The 21716-nt window shown below is 60.5% G+C and overlaps 1 protein-coding gene across 5 annotated transcripts; it reads left to right on the forward strand.

Annotated features, from left to right (window-relative positions):
* Window positions 1-347: 347 nt before the first annotated feature.
* PRODH (proline dehydrogenase 1) lies at window positions 348-21375 on the forward strand. 5 transcript variants are annotated; one of them, XM_014835437.3, is made up of 14 exons: window positions 348-685; window positions 5194-5402; window positions 10024-10058; window positions 10485-10634; window positions 11977-12041; window positions 12247-12363; window positions 12776-12855; window positions 13562-13643; window positions 15019-15111; window positions 15203-15349; window positions 16122-16297; window positions 17649-17747; window positions 20703-20791; window positions 20862-21049. In XM_014835437.3, the coding sequence occupies exons 1-14, from the start codon at window positions 416-418 to the stop codon at window positions 21047-21049; spliced, it is 1800 nt and encodes a 599-aa protein (XP_014690923.2). In that variant the 5' UTR covers window positions 348-415. The 5 variants fall into 5 exon arrangements, with proteins under 5 accessions (XP_014690923.2, XP_044631454.1, XP_070372811.1 ...); XM_070516710.1 differs by having other exon boundaries at window positions 408-685; window positions 5211-5402; XM_070516709.1 differs by adding an exon at window positions 2865-2954 and having other exon boundaries at window positions 575-685; window positions 20703-21375.
* Window positions 21376-21716: the final 341 nt, after the last annotated feature.

A 21716-nucleotide genomic window follows, 5' to 3' on the forward strand; every position in this document is an offset into this window, starting at 1 on the left:
GCCTTCCCGGATTCTCCGCGGAGAGTTCGTGGGCTCAACGACCAGGGAGGAGCCCAGGTGTGCAGGTGTGCCATGGAGCTGACCGGCGGGCTCACCTGGCCAGCTGGGCTACCTGGGAGGAAATCCTACACCCGATCGTCCGCTCAGTCCCGGGAGCGCGGGATCTCCTGCGGGGACGGCGGAGCTGGGGGTGAGCAGCCAAGGACACAGGGTCTGGCTCGGGGGTGTGGCCACGGGCTGCGAAGGAGGATTTCAGGCGCACCTGGGGCCTCTCGGTGGGCGAGGCCTCCAGGGAGAGGCGTGGCTGCACGGCGATGGGCGGGGCTTCCCGAAGAGAGGGCGTGGCGGAGCGCGGGGCGGAGCCGACGGGCCGGGCGTACTTAAGCAGCCCCGAGACGCTCACGGCCGCCCCGCCATGGCTCTGAGGCGCGTCGTGTCCGCGCTGCGCCCAGGCCCCGCCCGCCTCGCCCCGCTGTCCACGGCGCCCGTGACCCGCGAGCAGCCCGCGGGCCCGAGGGCGGTGCCGGAACGCCGGGAGGCCGAGGCCGCGCGGCCGCCGGTGCCCGCCGTGGACTTCGGCAACGCGCAGGAGGCGTACCGCAGCCGGCGCAGCTGGGAGCTGGCGCGCAGCCTGCTGGTGCTGCGCCTGTGCGCCTCGCCCGCGCTGCTGGCGCGCCACGAGCAGGTGCGCGGGCGGGCGGCGGGCGGCGGGCGGCTCCTCTGCCCATCCCGGGGCCCTTCGGAAGTTTCCGAGTGTAAAGCGGGGGCCCCTTGAGCGTCGCCTGTTGAGGGGCAAGTCAGCAAGGAAAGTGTTTCCTGCACTCCCTTTGGGCCGTGAATTTTGCTACATGTCAGTTACCACCAACTAAAAACAAAGACCAGTTTAATTTTTAAGCTATATACCGCTTGCAGTAATACAAAATTGTCACCTGAAATTTAAAATTAGGTGTCCTCCATGTTGCCCCCAGGGAAGTCTTGATATCGAACCTGAAGTGAGTTCCCTCACCCTGGGCGCAGCAAGCCGATCTCTGACGCTGGGTGTGGTGGAAGAAAGCAGGAATTTTATGGCAAAGCGCTGAGCAAGCAGAACCGGCAGCTAACGGCTGTCATTCCAAACTGCCCGAAAAGCTACAAGCAAGGGTTTTTATTTGGGGTTTTATTTAGGTAGGGCAGGGGGAGCATATGGCCTTGGGGGCTGAAGTTGTAAGAGTCCACCGCACAGGTGTGACTCTGTGTGTTGCACGCGGGGGATTTTCAGTCTCTGACGTCTAAAGTTTACAGTCAGTCACTTCAGCTTTTCAGTGTTCCTGGGAGATGCTTAGTCAGGCAGGGCTGTCAGCAAGTTCCTCTCTCGTCAGTGGTCCTCCTGCTGTTCTGCGCAGCAGGCTCGGAAACTTGGGTTATTTTGTTTCCCATGTTAACCTTGTGGGTACAGGTCCAGTTTCACCCTAATCCAGGGAAATTTTAACTCCTTCATCCTGTTTCGGTTTGGTGGCAATTGAAGGGCTCATGGCCTAAGACTCCAGAGTTCTGGGAGGCTGTGGCCCGAGGGCTCCCCAGACACGGCCACTTCTAAAAGACAGCGTTGGGGGAAAAATGGGAAGCTGCTGAAACACCCAACTTTAAAAGTTTAACTTGGTAACAAAGTGTGAGGGCTTTGGGGAAGTAAAGAGCAGAACACCGTTTTAGCTCCTGTCAGTTGGAGATATAGAGGTGATAGTTTTTTCAAGGTGTTCCTTGGGGACAGTTTGCAAGGGTCCGCTTGTCGGTGCCGAGGGTCTGGAAGGCTCCTCATGCAGGTGGTGTTGGTTTCTCAGGTGACACCGTACTGAGGGCATTGTGCTGCCTCCCTCTGCCCCTGGGGGAGTTTGGACGAGAAGGAGCATCCAGCCAGGTCCCAGGCTTAGGTGAAGGCTAGGCCATGGCAGGTGGGAGGTGAGGGCAGAGCCCCACCAAGTCAGAGTCGGGTGGCTTTGAAGGAACTGTGAGATCAGCAGAGCTATTGGCCTCGATTCCTCCCAAAGCTTCCTGGACAGATTCAGATTCGGAGCCCCGGGCTGATGGTAGCCGAGTGTGGGGGGAGGGGTGGAGGAGGAAGAGGCTGAACTGGGGAGGGAGGGGGAGAGGGCTTGGAATGGACCAAATTTCTCTAGGTGCAGCAATGAGATTTCTCTGGTTTCAAAGCGGGAAAGCCAGCAGAGCTGGGGGTCCTGGGGTGCTGTGGGAGGGACGTGTCAGCCCCACTCTCTCTGGGGTGCCTGCCCGGGGCAAGTGCCAGAGCGCAGGGACCAGGCTGCGGGTGCCTGGAGGAGGTGAGAAGCTCTCGTTGTGTCCCTCTTGTGCCCTAGGGACACCTCAAGGAGCGCCCTAATGGTGTGAGGTGCTATGTGTGCCCCCTGTGGGACCTGTTCTACCGTTGTGATTGCTGGTGGTCCCACTGGTGACAGTGGCCTCGGTGCCTGGTGATGGAAGACATGGGGCAGGGCCAGACTGCAGAGTTCTGGGCCACCCAGCAGAACCGCTGGTCCTTCCCCGCCCTCTGGCCTGTGGTGAAAATTCCTCCTGCTGAGCCAGGGCCGGTCTGTGCCTTTCCTGTCAAACCTGCTCCTGGCAGATAGTGTCAGCCCGCAGGAGCCTGGTGTGAGCTACTATGCTGTCTGTGGACCCAGTGGGGGCCCACGCTTGCCGGAAGGCAGGCCTTTTTAAGAAGAGTTTAGAAAATCCAGGTCTTCCCTGACAGGTTTCTGTGCTTGGGTGTGAGCCGGAGCAGAAGCCGGTGGGTGGGCCCGTGGGGCAGGGCAGAAAACCGGCAGAGAACTGGCCGTACCTGTTCTTGCTCTGCATGCGTCTTTCGTCTTTCGCAGTGGAAATGAGAGGAGGTGTTACCCTTGCAAGTTTCTCGACCTGAGAAGAATGCCTCACCTGGAGAAGGGCTGAGGCTGCCCTCGTCTCAGGTAGTGCCACCCGGGGCACACCTAACACCAGGATGGTTTTCAAGGGGCTGCTTTGCTCTGAGTTGGCTTTCGAAGTGCCAGCCCCGCCCCGTGTGCTTCCGCACCCCTCTGTGACAGGCCGGCCTCCCCTTGCTGGGGAGGCTGAGAGGGCGAGTGACTGGCTCTGGGGACTTGGGTGGCCATTCCCTCTGAGCCCTGCCTCCTCTTGGGGAGCAGGTGGTCAGCCCAGGTGCAGGGTGTGTGAGAGCTTGCTAGCCCATGCCCTGGGCCAGATTCCAGCTGCTGTCTTTATTCAGTTAGTGTTGGCTGTGGCTGCTTCTGCACTACAGTGGTAGAGTTGAGTAGTTCTAACAGAGGCCGCATGGCCTGCACAGCCTAAATTACAGTCATGCGCCCCATAACGATGTTCTGGTCAACGGTGAACCGCATATACAAAAGGGTCCCGTAAGATTAGTACCACAGAGCCTAGGTGTGTAGCAGGCTGTAGCACCTAGGTGTGTGTAAGTATGCTCTGTGATATTCAGATGACATATTCCCTAACGATGCATTTCTCAGAATGCATCCCCGTCATTGAGTGATGCACGACTGTGTTTACCATGTGGCTTGGCTGGGAAGGTTTGCCAGCCCGAGAGTAAGTCACCCACTTCACGGTGTGTTTCTGACAGTCCACAGAGCTGACGTGTGTGGTGTCAGGGGTTCTTTTCTAGAACCAAATGATGGTTTTCAGGTCCCCAGTTCTGCCTTGCCTGCCACTGGGTGATCCTTGATCTGTTTAAGACCTGGCTTTCCCTCTGGCCCCTGGGCTCCCTGAGTTTGGGCCCCAGCTCAGGGCGAGATGGGGAGGAGGCCTGCCCGTCTCCCATGTTGGCACTTTCATTTTCGTTTTCTAATCTTCTTTATAAAAACAACAAGATGAGAGAAAATCAGACACAGAGGCTGCAGTGAGGCAGAAGTGATGGCCTGGAAGCCCTTGTCCTTGGGGCGCCCGAGGTGTCCCTGCTGAGTGCCAGCCTGCACCCAGACCAGTGTGGCCGCTCAGGATTGCTTTGGGCTGAGGGTGTTTGACTTGCTCGTACTTTTGCTTAGACTAGAGATTGTTCCCTGAAACCCTGATCCCAAGAGATCTACCCCCCAAGAAAGGGGAATCTGTGAGCCGTCGGGCTTGAGAGACCTCTGCTTTCCTGTCTTGGAGCTGGAAGTGGCAGGCAGGGACGCAGGTGAATTCCCAGACAGCTGGTGGGGTGCCCTCCCATCAGTATCCCTCCCAACCCCAGGGGCCTCTGGTTGTCCTCATTCCTTCCTGCCCTGTCTGTCCCCACTGCAGGAGCTCCGTGTCACCCCCCTCCCCTTGGCATGCACCCCTCCCCAGATCTAAGTTAGCAAACACATCCCACCCCCACCCGCCCTGGCAAGTGCTCCCTCATCCCGCATTCTGAATCAGTCAGTGGATCACTTGCTCCTTCCTCCTTCGGGGTCTCTCCCCAACTAGGCTGTGAGTTCCTTACCTTTTTTTCTTCAGCTTAGAATTGTGCTGGGCATGAAGTAGCTGCTCGGGACATTTGAATGAACGATGGCAGAAATTTGGCATGTGGCAAAATGTGATTGGAGGAGAAAGCTGAGTAGTTTATGGGCAGCTGTCTTCACGAAGGGCAGGTCCATTGGAGCTGCTGGTCCGCTGTGGCCCTAGATGACTGTACCAAGTCCCCACTGGTCCCAGGGCGGGCTGTCATCTCACAGACCTTTGTAGCTGGTCACCTGGCTGATCGTCAGCCTGTGCCTTGCTGCCGCTGAACTTGCACGCATTCTGTGCTGTGGACGTGTTCATCAGTTCAGCAGCCATTGGAGGGCCGGCCCTTTGCCAGGCGCTGAGGTCTGGGTACAGGGGATATTATGAACATGCCCATTGCTGTCCCTGGAGAGACCAGCCTTTCACTTCTTTATCCACCAAGTCATGGTCAGGCCCCCGCTGTGGCTGCTGGGGTCACCCGTGAGCATGCAGGGAGGGAGGCAAGAGTGGCCACCCGGCATGAGGAATGGGTGATTGACAGTTGCTGCAAGCAGAGAAGCAAGCTGCTTCGGGTGGTCTCCACTATAAAATCAAGGCTGGGAGCCAAGTGTGGCCCTGGGGAGAGCATGTCATGGCTTTGTGGTTGGAGTGAAGGGGCTGGGAAGCGGGGAGTCCAGCTGGGGACAGGGGAGTCCAGGTAGCCCAGGACAGGCGCTTCCTTCTGCCTTTCAGCTGCTCCTTCTCACCAGGAGGCTTCTGGGGCAAAGGCTGTTCGACAAGCTGATGAAGATGACCTTCTACGGGCAGTTTGTGGCTGGCGAGGACCAGGAATCCATTCAGCCTCTGATCCAGCACAACAGGGCCTTCGGCGTGGGCTCCATCCTGGATTATGGAGTGGAGGAGGACCTGAGCCCCGAGGAGGCGGAGCGCCAGGAGATGGAGTAAGGCCTGCACCGGCATCCAGTGGGAACCCCAGAGAGCCCTGGTGGCCAGCAGCTGCCTGCCACCTGAACGAGGAGCTGCCAAGGCTAGCAGACCCTGATGACCAGTGGCCCTCCTGGGCTCTGCCTGGGCTTCTTGCATTTTTGCGCCATGAGGACAGTTCTGGGCTTTCCCGGGAGGCCTCGTGTGCACGAGGCCAGAGGAGGGGTGAGGATGAAGTCGGCAAACCACAGTCTACAGCCTGTCCGGCCCGCCTTCCTGGTTTTGTGCAGTCTGCAGGCTGGCTTGTACATTTCTTAAATGGTTGAAACAAATCAGAACAAGGATATATGGTGATAATGTGAAAATTATGTGAAATTCAAATCGCTTTTGCCCTGCAGGGCAGAGTTGGGTAGCTGTGGCAGACACTGTGTGGGCCACAAGGCCGCAAAGAGGTGCTCCCGGCTGCCTGCAGAGCACGCTCAGTGACCCTATAGGAAGCGCTCTGGCTCCCTCTCTGCATCCCTCCTGGGGCTTCCCAGCCCGCTGGATGGCCTGCTGCCCCACCCTTACCCACTCTCCGAGACAGCTCTCTGATCTGCAAGTGGGCCCTGCCAGGAGCGTGCGGAGCCTGCCAGGCCTGGCGCCTGCCCAGGGCTCCACAGAGAACGGCCTGTGCGGCCAGGAGTGCTGTGGCACGCCAGCCTGGGAGCCTCCTCATGGGAGCCGCCACTGACATGCTGCAGGGCTCGAGTGTGGGGACAGACGGGCCCTCCCTGACCCACCCTCCTGGGCATTAGGACAGAATGACAGGACGAGGTCACCTCTGCTTCCCAGAGTAGTGGCCTCATGTGAGGTCCAGGCAAGACCAGCTTTTCCTTTTTGTTCCGCAGGCTGGGCCCTCCCTTGCCTTTGGGGCCCCTGAGTCCTGACAGCAGCCATGCCTGCCGTTAGACCTGGGATAGGTCGTCTTGGGCCGCGGTGTTTGCTCTGGCACGGGGAGGGGAGGGGAGGGCAGAGGAAGGAAAGGCATCACGTGGGCCTTCTACCCTGGGAACGGAATGTCCTAGCCGGGCCTCAGTGCCGATTGGCCCGAGGGGCACAGCCCCTGCCTAGTGGTTCGCTGTCTAGAGGGCAGGGTTCTCCAGCTGGGCACCCCCTCTGTCCCCGTGGGGCTGTGGGCCAGGGCTGCAGCCTTCCCTGGGGCTGCCTGTTGAATTACGAAAGGGAACATGGGCCCTCTGTCCCCGCTGCCTCTCGGGGGCTGGGCAGTCTCACAATGGGACTCTCTCTCTCTGGTGTGAACAGACTTCTTTCCCAGGGCAGCCTCTTGGCTTCCTCCTTGCCCTGCAGGGGAGTGTTGGGAGGCGGGCTGCCCTCGCCCTCCTCCCTCCGTGGGGCCGTGGAGCCTGTGCCCCTGGGCCAGCCTGCGGTTGGCACCCCTCGTCCTGCAGGAGCACCAACCTAGTAGGCTCTGGGATGTGAGTGGCCATCCTTCCCTGTCCTGACAGCCAGCAGTAGGAGTCGAGGACTCACGCCCAACTCTGCTGCTGGCCGGCCTTGTGCCTTCAGAGGGGCCTGTGCCGAGGGGGCCAAGCCAGGCTGGCCAGCGCTGGGAGAATATCTACCCTGTCTGGTTGCCTGACTGGCTCACCAGCTGTTTCTGGCCTGGAGTGGCTCTAACCATGTAGCTCCCTGTGGAAACTGATTCTGTGTCCGGGGCGTGCCCAGAGATCTGTTCTCCTAATCCTGTCACAGGACCTGTAGACCCTCTTCTGGGGAGTGATGGAGAAGCCACTGCCCAAAATTAAGGCCATGGGAATGGGGGTGGGGGGTTGGGGGAGCACAGATGGTGCTGGGCCTGCCTGGGCAGAACTCTAAGAGGCACGGAAAGGATGGAGGCATCTGAATGTGCAGGAGGCCCAGCAGCCCTCCTGAGGGCATGAGGAGGGGACCCAGGAGGGCCTCCCAGGGTAGGAGGCAGAAGGTGGAAGGCCAGAGGTGCAGGAGGGAGAGAACGGCCACCCAGGGAGGGGTGGACGGCACTTTCTGGACACTTGTGAGAGGCAAGAGGCCAGGGCCACGTCCCGGGGGAGGAGCCCCGCGGGGTCCCTCAGTGGGCTGAGAGCTGCAGGGACAGGGAAAGGGGTTAGGACACCTCCTGATGACCGGCTGCAACAAGGACACCCCAGGGACAGTGTGGGCGGCAGGTGTGTCCGTCCTGGCTGTGCAGACCCAGGGCTGCCCGGGCCTTGCTCCTCAGGGTGGCGGCCGCCCCCTGGGAGTGGTGTGTGCAGTGTCTCAGTGGGCCTGGAGTCAGGCCCTGGGGTGTGGGTGTGCGGGTGTGCGGGTGGGAACAGGCTCTGTTGCGCTGTCTCCCCTCCTGCCGTGGGAGCTGGAGGGAGGACGTCTGGCATGCTCTCCCCTCGCTTTCTGCTTTTCTCTAAAAGGCATCAAGCCAACCAATTACCCAATGCAGCTGCTGAGAGCTGAGCTTGGGGTTGGCCGAAGTGGTGTTCGGGGTCTTCCTGCCCCCTCCGCAGATCCCGGGGCATTGTGTTCATTGTCCTCTGTCCCCCTGCCCCTGGGCATGCCCTCCTCCACCTTCTGGGCCATGCCCTGTGTGTGCGTACACGTGTTTGTGTGTGCACGCACACTGGGTGCTCCTTCCTCTCCCCCATGATGGCGTGACCGCCACTGTGCCTGGGAACTGACCTCTTGGTCTGCTTGTGACCCACCCACCAGGCCTGGTCCAGGGTGTGGCCCTGTCCCTGCCAGGTGCCGTCCGCTCTGAGACAGGCCTCTGGCCACTTGGTGGGGCTGGTCCAGCTTCTCTGCTTGGCCTATTTCTAAAGTGCTTCCTGTCTGTGCCCAGGAGGTTCAGGGATGGAAATAGCCTGTACATAGCCACGGCCTCCAGCTGCCTTCCTGCTGCTGAACCTGCTGGGAGCAAGAAAGGAGTGGCCCTTGCTTCCCTGTGCCCTTGGAGCCTGGCCGGGGCCAGCTGTGAAAACGCTGAGCAGGGACCTTGCGCATAATGGTTTCCCATCTGCCGAAGGCGTCTGCCCAGGAGGCAGATAGCTGTGGGGTTACTGTGGTCATCGCTGTGCACTTAGCTGTGCACTTACGGGGCAGGCTCGCCTGGTCTCGCCCTCAAGGCGCTGCCTCCCCTGCAGTGGTGGCTTCCGCCTGGTTGTTCCTGGGCCACAGCTTGGAGGGCCGGGGTCTGGTCTTGCGGGTGCCCTTGCCCAGGGGCCTTGGGAGAGTCTGGGGAGCTCCTTGTTGCTGGCGGGCATGTCATGTGGGGAGCCAATGCCTCCCTCAAGTTACAGAGCCAGACTTGTGTGACATCTCACCTTCTGTTGCCTCAGGCACATGCATCTGGTCACCACAAGGCAGCTGGAGCAGTGTCTGCCTGCCCAGCTCCCATCCCCAGGCCATGGCTGTGGGCTGTGCTGTTGTGTGGGGAGTCCCTGGCCTCTGTGGACTGGCCTGGCCTGGCTGCCGGCACTCCCTGGTCTTGACCTGGGTGTTCTGGTTCGAAGTCCCCAGATATGGATCTGGGGTCACACAGAAGCTGGGGCCTGGAGGGAAGGCTCCCTGGAGGCAGCTGGGCAGCAGGACTTGCTCTGGGAGCTGTGAGGTCTGAGCCCACCGTGGCCCGGATGTCACAGGTGTCGTACCTCTCATGGACTTCTCTGGCACCCCTGGGGAGAAGCTCTGTCCCTTCCCTGTGGGGCGGGGCAGAGCTGCAGGGGCCCCCGGGCGTCTGAGCATTGGGGAGGTCACTGATGTAAGAGGTTTTATGTACAAAGTCAGAGGATAGACACAGCTGCTGGGTGCGGCGCTCGGGCTGGCGGCCAGTGACGAGGGTCCCTTCATCTGAGTAGGCTTAGCCACAACTCTTGTGTCCTAGACACCACAGCCCCAGTGAGGAGGAGGGTGGTGTCTGCTGTGATTCTGGCCAGGGTGCCAGGGCTGGTGGACATGGGTGGGGCAGCCAGGGCCATGGGCTGACCTCACTGTTGTGTCCTCATGAGGACTTGGAGTGTTATTCAGGTGCAATGGGAGGCCAGGAGATGGTTTGCATTTTAAAGGAAAAATTCTGGTTGCTGCTTGGAAAATAAGCCCGAGGGCCCAGAATGCAGCCGGTGCTGTGGGCGCTGGGGCCCTGTGTGCGGAGGTGGGCGTGGGGCGCAGAGGGCGAGCTGGCGGCTCCCATCCTCGTCCCCCTCAGCCTGCCTGGCCCCTGCTCCACCTCCCCGTCAGCAGCGGGAAGGCCTCAGCACTGGCTCAGGGCCTTCCTCCCGGCTGGTGGAGCCATCTCCTTCCCCTGAGTGTTGCAGGGAGGGTCCACCACTCGGGCACCTGAGACTTCTCCAGGCACAGGGCTTGTAGGCCAGTTGGGGCAGGTCAGCGTGCAGCTGCCACCCTGCCAGCTCAGGGGTAATGGGGAGGGGCGGGGAAGGGATGCAGGCCCCCGCTGCTCACCACCCTCCCTCCATCACACACAGCCTCTGTCAGGCCAGGCGCTGGGCCCAGCCTCCCACTTCTCTCCCCTCTGCCTCCTCCATGGGAACACATGTGTCATTTGTGCCCGTGGTGGCCTGGCCTGACCTGCCCTCTTCTTCCGTCCTGCAGGTCCTGCACCTCGGCTGCAGAGAAGGAGGGCAGCGGTGAGTCAGAGGCGGCCGTTCCCAGCAGGTGCTCTCCCCCTACATGCATCCCCTGCTCGTGCGCCGGGCACCTGGGTGCAGGGACTCAGGCAAGCCTCAGGGCAAGGGGCCATGCGCGGCGCCTCCCTGGTCTGTGGGCACCCAGCCCACCGCTCCGTGTGTGCTGACATGTCCCTGTGGCCCTCGGCTGTCTGGGCTCTGCCTTTCTGGGTTTGCCCCGTGACTAGGCCTCAGCCAGGAAGGAGGAGCAGCGAGTGCGGGGTGGGCGGGGTTGGGGTGCGGAGCAGTGGGCAGCACAGTGCCGGGGTGTAGGGCATCCACAGGGCCTGTGGGACACGGGGAAGCCCTGCATGTGCCTGCAGAGGGGCTGGAGGCCGAAGCCCAGCACAGGGCCTGGGTGCTCAGGCCACGTGCCCACCTCTCCAGGCGCCAGCAAGAGGGAGAAGCAGTACCAGGCCCACCGGGCATTTGGGGACCGCAGGGACGGCGTCATCAGTGCCCGCACCTACTTCTATGCCAGTGAAGCCAAGTGTGACAGCCACATGGAGACGTTCCTGCGCTGCATCGAGGCTTCAGGTGGGGCCTGCTCTTTGCCGGCTGCCCTGCTGCCGGGCTTAGGCTGAGCCCTGGCTTGTGGAGAGCTGGTGGGTGACGTGAGGCCGGAGCGCACTCTCGGGACCTCCTTTCTGGGTAGACCGGATGGTTGTGGGGATGACCTGTGGTGACTGTCAAGAGCCTCCAGGAAGGCGCTCCTCTCCCCGCTCCCGGGTACCAGGCACCCGGGTGTGGACCTTCAGGAAGGCTGTGGGGGCCCCGAGTCCCAGGTGGGGGCTCTGCTCTCGTTAAATGTGGTTGCCACCGAGAGCTGTGCTGTTCTGGGAGCTGATGCCACATCCTCTTTAGTGGAGAGACCCTCCCCGCATAGCCTCTGGGCGGGAGCGTTGGCTGAGGGAGGTGAGTTCAGCTGGGAGGTTGCTGAGGCCACCTCATCCTTTGGGCCTTAGAAACCGTCAGCTCACAGCGCAGCCCGTGTGCATCCCCAGCAGCCTTCCCATGAGCGGGTATCGCACCTACTTGACACTTTCAGGAATGGGAGTGAGTGATGCTTAGAAGCAGCCTCCAAGAGCAGTGTGTGGGGACCCGGGCAGTGTCCAGTGCAGGCTGCCTCCTTGCCTCCCTGCCTGCTCTGACAAGGGCACATCGATGGGGAGGGCCTGGCAGAAGCCGAGATGTGCATCGTGGGCTCCGGGAGCTGGAGGAGAGACAAATGTGGTGGTGCAGTGGCTTCCGTGCTGCAGCCGGTGCTCTGCTGCGCCTTCCTGGACCCACATGGCAAACTTGAACCCTCTGTGGTGGGGCATCAGGAGCAGCCGTGCACACGGGCGTTTACGGGCTGGGTAGGATCATGGTCCTTCTGCCCGCAGATGGTTAGCGGCCCAGGGCGTCAGGGTCCTCGGTGAGCTCGCCTCTCCCTTTCAGGGCTGGGGGCTGGCAGGGGCCGGGGCGGGGGGGGGGCCACCTGCCTCAGCCTGAGACTGCCGAGCAGTCACCAGACCTGTTTTCAGGGAGGGCCAGGCACACGAGCCAGGGCCCAGGCAGCTGCCGTGGCCATCCCTGCGGCCCCTGCTCAGGCCGGGTGGGGAAGGGAGGAGGGATCTGCTGGGGCCGCTGTACCCTCGGCAGTTTTGGTGACTGGATTGTTCAGCGCTTCCCACGGTCTCAGGCCCATCTTCGGGGTAGACCCGGTCCCCTGGGGGTTGTAGGGAACTCATGGGAAGAAGGACGAGCACCAGCCCCCTGCAGACTGTCACATGTCCGACGAGATGCATCCTAACTCTTGAGTGGCACCCGACGCTGGGCGCAGGCTCCTGGCCTCCTACTCTGGGGACCTAAGGGCTCCTCTTGTGGCTTCTGACAGGCAGAGCCGGCGAGGACGGCTTCTCAGCCATCAAGCTCACTGCGCTGGGGAGACCCCAGTTTCTGGTAAGTGGCAGAACCTTCCGCCTGAAGAGAGTTTGCGAGAACTTGGGGCTGCCGTGAGCATTAAAGGAAAGCTCCTCTGCTTGTACCGTGGGGCTAGGAGGCAGGGACACGGGCGGGCCAGGGAGGGGCCCAGGGGCCTTGCGGGGGTCCTGGGGCAGGGAGCGGGGTGTGTGGCCCAGGTGGTCACTCAGGCCTGCATGTACAGCTGCAGTTCTCGGATGTGCTCACGAAGTGGAGACGGTTCTTTCACCAAATGGCTGCAGAGCAAGGGAAGGCTGGGCTGGCTGCCATGGACACAAGGCTGGAGGTGGCCGCACTGCAGGTGGGACAGCCCTTCCCTGGGGTACTGTGGGGTCTTGGGAGGAGCCTTGCCTGGGAGGAACCAGCCAGGCAGTGTCTGAGGTAGGTTCCCAGAGCTGCTCCAGGGACTGCGGCCTGTTCACAGGTGCTGGGAAGGAATCTGAATAGAGGCTGAGGATGCGCCGGCAGGAGGGTTGGATGGGGCTGGCCCTGCGGGTGGCGGAGCGCTGCGGAACTGCAGGGGTGAGAAGGGGCATCAGGGACTCGTGGGCACAGACCTGTCTGTGGAGCAGACACAAGCCAGAACTGTTGCGTTCTCACGAACAATATAATAAAGTCAAAATAGCTTCTCAAACCAACGGGCGGGGGTGGCTAGAAATGTTAGTGAATGGGGCTGGGGACATTGCAGGACTGACACCTTCTCACCTCTCCAGGAAAGTGTGGCGAAGATGGGCATCGCGTCCAGGACGGAGATTGAGAACTGGTTCACTGCGGAGACCCTGGGCGTATCCGGGTAAGAGTACCTCCAGTGCTCCTCCCACTCCTGGCCGCCCTCCTGGGTGTGTGGGCCTCGGGGTGACAGTGCTGAAGGACCTGCTCCTCTGAGACATGCAGAGAAGGGGTTGACAGGGGGCTGGGCGGCAGTGTGGGTGCAGGGCCAGCCCCGACTCTGTACCCCTCCAGTGGCAGGGCTTCTGACAGAGTTCTTGGGGTGCTGGAGTGAGGGTGCACACCAAGCCCTTCCTGGGATCTGCATGGCAGGCAGGTGAAGGGTTGGGGCCGCCGAGACCTTGGAGAGCCCTCCGCCTCATGCTGACGGCTGGCGCCGAGGTCACCAGGCCCTGCTGGCAGCAGTGTGCCGTCCCCTTGCACGCTGCGTCTGCCTCCTGCCTGTCTTCCGTGTTCGGCTCTCCCCCAAGCCCGACGTGGCCCGGGGTGGTCTTGGTGTGTGCCCTGGGTTTTTATAGCTGCCGCTGCCCCAGTGCAAGAAAGTTCGCGATTTGGTTTCCATTTTTAAACAGAGGACAACGTTTACATTTTATCTATCTTAAAACTGAACTCGTAGGCGGGTTTTTGGGATTGGGTTTGGGGATGCTGTTGTAGGGATTGGGCTCATTTGGGACCTGGGCCCCCAACAGACCCTAGTGCCTGTGGGTCAAGCTGCGTGGCTGAATGGGGAAGCTGCCGCTGCCGCTGTGCTGACTCGCCTTCTCCTGCAGCACCCTGGACCTGCTGGACTGGGGCAGCCTCATCGACAGCAGGACCGAACTCTCCAAGCACCTGGTGGTCCCTAACATGCAGGTGACTGCCCCCCTTGCCACTGAGCCCTGTCTCAAGGTGCTGGGTGGAGGAGGGAAATGCTCTCTGTCACCTATGCTGGCCCAGCAGCTGCGGGCACAGCGGGCCCAAGACCCCATCCTCCCTGGCCCCAGGAGATCCCTGTGGTCTAGGGGAGGAAGACAGACCCACTTAGTGCCCCACAGAGGGGGATGGACACCCACAAGGAGAGGGGTGTCTAGGGGCCTTCCTTGTCATCTGTCCTTGTGAATTGGGTTACCACAAGCCTCAGTGGCCTGAAAGGACACCGGTCATCTTATGCTCCTCTTCACAGTTGGGCTGACAGGGCTTGGCTGGGCGATTCTCGCTCAGGGTCTCCTGTGCAGTTGTACCGAGGCTGGCAGGCCTGGGTTGTTGTGGGGGTCCCAACGCACTAGGCCAGCCGTTGATGCTGGCTGTCAGCCAGGGCTTCCTCATGGAGTGGTGGCTGGGTTCCCAGTGCAAGTGTCCCCACGAGCCACGCAGAAGCTCTGTCACCTTTTCTAGCCTAGCCTGAGTCCCCGGGCGTCACTTCTGCTCAATTCTGTTTGTTAAAAGCGAGGCGCTAGGCCGGCCTGTGTGCAGGGGGAGTGGATTGAGACTCCGCCTGCTCGTGGGAGGGCGTCTCGGAGTGGGCTGCCGAGTTTGAAGCCGCCCCCTAAGCTGGGAGGTGAAGCAGCAGCAGAAGGGCCTTGGGGAAATATCCCCCAAACACTGCCTTCCACAAACTTCCACCCTGGCCGACTGAGGGCCAGCCCTGACATCGACACTGAGGCTGATGGAGGGACATGCCCTGGGCTGAGCAGAGGGCCTCAGTGCTGCACAGGCCCAGCCCCCTGCAGACCCCCGGCTCCTGAGGCCACCATCTGGGGAGGGCGACTCCACCTCTTGCTACGCGGCGGTCGGTGCTGCATGGCGGTCCTCGGCTGCCTGTGGCTGTGGTTCCTCCTCTGAGCCCTCTCCCTTCTAGGGGTGGAGCCTTTCCCAGCGATCGGATGGGTCGAGGGTCACTTCCTTAGCGTTGTCTGGGAGCAGAAGAGTGCCACCCTGCTTTGAGGACCCTGGGGAGGCCGTGGGAACAGACACCCTGGGCACACAGGCCTGACCTGGGCAGCGGGCCCTGTGACAGGAATGCCCTGACAGGCAGTGGGCTTCCAGGGTACCATGTGGCAGGCCCTCCTCAGGGTAGGGCGCTGATCTTCATATGACAACAGGGACAGGACAGGGGAGGTGGGGGCGAGGTGGCCTCGCTGGTCCTGGGGACCAGGCACCAGCTATTGGTGGGCCCTGCACATGGGGAGGGAGGGTGCCCATGGGCAGGGGCATGCTCTGCTGTGGCCTGACTGAGTGCTGTCCCCAGACGGGACAGCTGGAGCCTCTGCTGTCGCGGTTCACCCAGGAGGAGGAGCTGCAGGTGACGAGGATGCTGCAGCGGATGGACGTCCTGGCCAAGGTTGAGGAACCCGGGGGCGTGCCGGGGTGGGGAGGGGGTGCTGTCTCACCTGAGCCCAGACAAACCCTCTCTGCTCCCCCTGCACTCTCAGAAAGCCAGCGAGGCGGGCGTGCGACTGATGGTGGACGCCGAGCAGACCTACTTCCAGCCGGCCATCAGCCGCCTGACGCTGGAAATGCAGCGCAGGTTCAATGTGGAGAAGCCGCTCATCTTTGGCACCTACCAGTGCTACCTCAAGGTGCGGCCCCCTGCCTCCCACCCGCCTGCAGGTGACAGGATGCCCCTCACCTGGCCCCGGTGTTGGGGGGAGGCCCCAGCCCAAGCATGACCGCTTCTAGCAGAAGAAAGGCCCCAGAACCTTGTCCGCCACGTGCAGGCCCCTCCTCTGGGCCCCAGATCTTGGACAGGGTGTGGAAGGTGTGGGAGGAAGGCAAAGGAGCTTTTCTTGAGCCCACTTAACATGCCTTAATCCCCACGTTGACCATTTTCTCCCACCCGTTCTCACCCCGGCTCCCTCTCAGGGTCTGTGGAAGTCTCAGCCCCTCCCCAGATAGACTTGCTCGGAATTTTGCATGTACCTCAGGGCCCAGGGGTGCAGACCTGGGCTGGGCTGCTCGAGTCCAGTCAGGTATTTGGAGGTGGCGGGGTGGGTCAGCGTCCAGGCTGCAGGGGTTCCAGGTAGGTGCCACAGTATGCAGCACCTCGAGTGGACTCGAGGAGATGGGTGTGCCATGGCTGCTGGCACCTGCCTGTCCCCACAGGGCTGTTCCCAGGCCAGACAGGGCTCAGGTGTCCTCACTGTCACCATTCCTTGAAGACAAGAGCTCAAGGGCCTTCCTCACCCACACTGTCTCCCAGATCCCGTGAGCACCCCACAGGTGGACATGGGACACCTTCCTCAGGCACTGCTGCCCCATGCTGACCACAACCAGTGGGCCTCACAGAGGCCCCGGGGGACACAGGCTGGAGGGGGCTTGTCCTGGTTGTTGACTTTGGCCCCGACCCTGCAGGACGCCTATGACAACGTCACCCTGGACGTGGAGCTGGCTCGCCGTGAGGGCTGGTGTTTTGGGGCCAAGCTGGTGCGGGGCGCCTACATGGCCCAGGAGCGTGCTCGCGCTGTGGAAATTGGCTACGAGGACCCCATCAACCCCACGTACGAGGCCACCAGCGCCATGTACCACAGGTGCGCCAGCCCTCCCCGCCCCCAGAGCCTCCGGGCTTCCAGGGGCAAGGAGTGAGAAAACAGGGCGAGGGCAGCTTAGCACCCAGTGCCAGAGCTGACCCCACGTGGCCCTGTCAGAAGGGGGAGCAGCCCTCGGGGTCAGAAGCCTCCACTAGGAGCAGGACTTCTTCCCTGAGGCCAGAACTGATGTCTCCTCTGCTTTTGTTTTACTTTTTCCAAAACCATTAAGGGCTTGGTTGTTTTTTTGCTGAGGAAGATTGGCCCTAAGCTAATAACATCTGTTGCCAACCTTCCTCTTTTGTTTTTGCTGAGCTAAGATCTGTGCCAGCCTTCCTCTGTTGTTTATGTGGGACATCGCTGCAGCCTGCCCAGCCTGGCTTGACGAACATTGCTAGGTCCGCCCCCAGGCTCTGAACCTGTGAACCTCAGGCCGTGAAAGTGGAGTGCACAAATGCAACCACTACGCCACTGGGCTGGCCCCAAGGTTTTTTTTTTTTTTAACATGGAAAAGTCTACTGAACAGACTGGCTCAGGTGGCCCGAGCCAGCTCCTGCGGACACTTAGGACTCAGGAGAGATCCGTTGATCTTGGTGGTCTTGTCCTGCAGCACAGACAGGCTGACCTTGAGCCTTTCCTCTCTGAGGCTGCGTGCGCTGCCTCCCCTTGCTGGCTCCCGCTCCCTCCCTGGCTGCGCCCTGCTTCCTTCCAGGAGCTACGCGGTTTGGGCACTTCCTGGCCTTATGCACTCAGTCCTCTGCCCTTGCCTTTCCACGTACTGCGTATCTGAAGCCTCCCGAATCGGCGTGCAGACCCACAGTGCTAACCCAGTGCCAGAGTGGGCTGCTCATGCTTCCATGCCAGTCTCTGCGAGCTTTCTGGTGGTTTGCCATCCATGGTTACAGTGGTGACTCAGGGCAAACCCTGTCCCTATCTGTTGAACCCATGGGCCAGGACATAGTGGTCACAGGTTCCTGGAGACGGAGTTGCTGGGTCAGAGAACGTGCACCCTGCCCAGCTGTCCTCACTGCCAGACCATGGCACCGTTCACCCTCCCCTGGGCACAGGGAGGCCCCTTGCTACCAGGCCTTTAACCTCCTTGCAGACTCCTTCCCGGAGGTGAAGCCGTGTCCGTCGCACACAGGGCACTGGGCCTCAGCTGGCTGTGAATGGCGAGCCCCAGGGGCTGCTCACTTTTTCTTTCTTACTCATGAGGTGCTGCGGGCGGGTGCTCCTCCCTTGGTCCTGTTGCCGTGCGCACCCTTGGGAGAGTGGGCTGCCGGATGGCCCTGGGCTGCCTGTGGCCTGCCCCCTGGGGGCCTCTCAGGGCCAGCTCACGGGGCGCTCTCCCCAGGTGCCTTGACTATGTCCTGGAGGAGCTGAAGCACAACTCCACGGCTCAGGTGATGGTGGCCTCCCACAACGAGGACACAGTGCGCTTCACGCTGCGCAGGTAGGTGCCCCCCACTGTTGGCTCTGCTTAGGGCTGGCTCTGGCCAGTGCCCCGAAGCTGTGCAGTGACCTGCCGGGAGCAGGGGCATGTTGGGGGAATGTGTGTGGAAGGTGCCTAAGTGGTGTTGGCGCTGTAGTAGCAGAAAGGCTATTTGCAGTTACCTTGGTTTTTAAAATTAATTTCGACTTGTTAAAGTTTCAAATTCGAAAAATAAATTTCATTAGGTGATTTAAATAGCTTGCTGAAATGTACAAATACAGTGTGAAATGTTGGGGCCCTTCAGGAGGCCTTTGATGTGTCCCCTCATTTTATGAACAGTTTCTCCTGACACTTTAAACTGCATTTGGCATTTAATATAGTCTGGTTTCTCTGCTCCTGTGGACTAAAACTTTGGTAGAATCCATACAAGTCAGATATAGGAATAAGATCAAGTAAATTCTTAAGTATTCCAGTGTCATCACTGTGTCCTTATATCTACACAGAGTCCTAGCTGACCCCCGACCCGGCTCTGCCTTCCTGATGTTTAGGTCCCATAGGAAGCCCTGCGGGCAGCAGCTTGCTGGCCCTCACCTTTCCCAGAGCAAAGCAGGGCCCCCTCCCACAGCCGGGCACCTCAAGCTCAAGGCCTGTGGCCGAGTGGGGCCTCGTGAAGGAGCATTGAAGGTGCGGGCGGGGCGGGGATGCAGCCCAGGCTGGGCACCTGCAGGGCGCTGCCTGGAGAGCTGACTCTGGTCATTCCAAACCCATTCGGTAATGTGTCATCGGTACTTCAAATAGCAGCAGGGTCACCCATGGTTGTAGACAGGTTTCAGCAGAGCTTCCAGACACTAACAAAGACCAGGAAGAAGGACCTGGCCACCCACTTCCAAAAAGATTGGCATGAAACCCTATGAATAGAGGCGGAGCGTTGTCTGATGTAGCACTGGAAGGTGAGAGGACGGCACAGAAAGACCAGGCAGGGTCCCGCTCTGCTGCCCCACTTGAGGGCACTAACAACAACAAACGCTGGCGAGTCCACTCAGACAGACTAGACAGAACAGGGAGACTTCTAAAAGTAGAACCTGCCCTCAGAAGGGCTTTCTTTCTCCTTTCTTGATTTCTAAACCTTCGCACTGAGAACATGAGTGTCCTCACCTGCTTGGCACCAGCGGCCTCCTGCCCTGGACACAGCTTCCCCCATCCTGAGTGCCAGGCGAGCACACTCTCCTTCCTTGCAGCCTCCACAAATACCACCATCATGGACAGGGCTTGGCCCCTGCGGCTGCGGTTCTCTGCTTTTGCCCTGGGAGCTGGGGCCTGCCTTCCCTGGGGAAGCAGTATGGGTCTCTGACGTGCAGCATCAGGGGCCACAGTCACAGCCTGTGTCAGCCTGGGCTGAGTAACAAACCAACCCGAGACTCAGAGGCCTGAACAAGTGTGTTCTGTGGGCCTTGTCTGGGGTCCCTCCTGCATCTGTGGTCAGCTGGGGCCTGCTTGGCTGTAAATGGCCTCATTTGTGGCTGGGACAGCAAAGGAGACTGCATCACATGTCCAGCGTCCAACAGGCCAGCCCAGCCTTCACCACATGGTGGTCTCAGGCTTCCAGAAACCCTAGAGAGGGCAAGCCTCTGCCCATGTCACATTTGCTACTGTACCCTTGGCCAAAGGAAGTTATGAGGCCCTGCCCAGACACGAGGTGGAGAGCGTTCATCTGCACTGGGCAAAGCTGCAGTCACATGGCACAGGGCCTGGACACCAGTAGGGGAGGGGTCTGCAGCCATCTTTGCAGAATGCCACCTGAGTGTCCCCACCACATCAGGAGCAACACGGTGGCAGCTCTGCTCGCATGGGGTTCATGTTCTAGTGGATACCAGGGATCCACTAGATGCATAGAACATGGATTGGGGTGACATGGTGGATGTCAGGCCCCAACATTGGAGCCCAGCCCGGAGGGAAGGAGGCGAATGGCCTTGGGGAGGACCCTCGTGCTGAGTCCAGGGTGAGATGTACTTTGTGCTCTGGGAGCCTGGGGCCCTGAGACAGTGAGAAGGGAGGTGAGCCTGGGTGTAGCCAGGGTGGGTGTGAGGAGGACCCAGGTTGAACTTGCTGCTAGTGGGGTGGCGGAAGGACAGGAGCTGAGTGCTGGTGCAGACAGGCTCAGTCTGGATATGTGGCTATAGGAGGCCAGGGAGGAAAATATGAAAAACATCCATCATAGGTATTTCAAACCCTGGGAATTTTTGTAAGATCCTATGAAGGTTGATGTGAGCCCAGGAGAGGGTGCTGGACAGAACTTGGGCCCCCCCCTCCCCCAACATCTAAGCACTAATAGAAATGCGAACCACGTGTGTTAATTCTAAATGTTTCAATAGCTACGTTAAAAGAAAAAGATGAAGGTAATTTCAATAATACATTTCAATTAATCCAACATATCCAAAATATTACCATTTAAACGTGTTCAGTATTTCAGGAAAACAATGAGAGATTCTGCATTCTTTTCATACTAAGTCTTGAGAATCCCACTTGCGTGTGACGCTTGCAGCACATCTCCACTTAGACCAGCTGCCTTCCAGACTTGATGGCTGCTGGTGGCTGCTGCATGGGACAGAACAGCCAGCAAGGGGAGGACAAGAGGCTGGGTGGTGGACTGGGGATGTGGCACAGAGGGAGAGGGGCTCGAGAGCTCTCCCGGGCCATGCCATGGGGCAGGCCGCTCGCTGGGTGGGTCTGCCTTGCTGGGTCAGGGCAGCAAGAGGGAAAGGCTGGGGAGTGGGCACAGAGGAGGGGCATGCTGGCTGGGGAAGGAGGGGACTTGGTGGCAATAGCCAAGGTGTAAGCAGCAGGGCAGAGGCCTGGTCTGGGCAGGACAGAGCCTATACCTACACCTTACCTGCAGTGGACAGAGGCTGGGATCTAGGGGTGCAGGAGGGGCACAGAGGTAGCACAGGGCTCACCCACTGCCTTGCCCATTCACAGGATGGAGGAGCTGGGCCTGCACCCTGCCGATCGCCAGGTGTCCTTTGGACAGCTGCTGGGCATGTGTGACCAGATCAGCTTCCCGCTGGGTGAGCTGGGCCCCCCTGGGGGCGGGGGTGGGGCCTCCGGGGCCGGGACTCACTGCCTCTGCCTGTGCAGGCCAGGCAGGCTTCCCCGTGTACAAGTACGTGCCCTACGGCCCTGTGATGGAGGTGCTGCCCTACCTGTCCCGCCGTGCCCTGGAGAACAGTGGTGTCGTGAAGGGCGCCTTGCGGGAGCGGCAGCTGTTGTGGCAGGAGCTCTGGCGGAGGCTCCGCACAGGCAGCCTCTTCCACCGCCCGGCTTAGCACTCGAGGGCCACCACCACCCAGCGCTACTCGGCCTCCAGCTCTCCCCAGGATGTGGCGTCCCAGGGCCCTCAGGCTTACACCGCAGCTACAGCCAACCCCAACCTCACACGGATTCACCTTTTTACACCCAAGACTGTGCGACCTGCTGGAAGTGGGGCCTCAGTGCCTCCTGGACCCTGCCCAGGATGTGGGCACTCAGGTGTGAGTCAAGTCTAACACCTGCCAGGGCTGCTGGGAACTGTCAGGAACTGCCTTACCGAGCGAGCATGGCCCATCTCTGCCCGCCACCACGCCCCTGGACTGGAAGGACCACCTTCCGCTAGGATCCAACCCACATACCCTGAGCCCCACAGGTGGGCAGTGGCCAGGCTGGGTAGTCGGCCTGGTCAATAAAACACTTTCTGGGGGCTGGCCCCGTGGCCGAGTGGTTGAGTTTGCACGCTCCACTTCATCAGCCCAGGGTTTCACGGGTTCAGATCCTGGGCGCGGACACGACACTGCTTGTAAGGCCACGCTGAGGCGGTGTCCCACATAGCAAAGCCAGGGGCACTCACAATTAGAATATACAACTATGTACTGGGGAGAAGAAAGAAAGGAAAAAAGGGATTGGCAACAGATGTTAGCTCAAGTGCCAATCTTTAAAAAAATAAAACTGTCTGCAGCT

Source organism: Equus asinus, chromosome 8, assembly GCF_041296235.1.
Source record: "Equus asinus isolate D_3611 breed Donkey chromosome 8, EquAss-T2T_v2, whole genome shotgun sequence".
NCBI classification, from domain to species: Eukaryota; Metazoa; Chordata; class Mammalia; order Perissodactyla; family Equidae; genus Equus; species Equus asinus.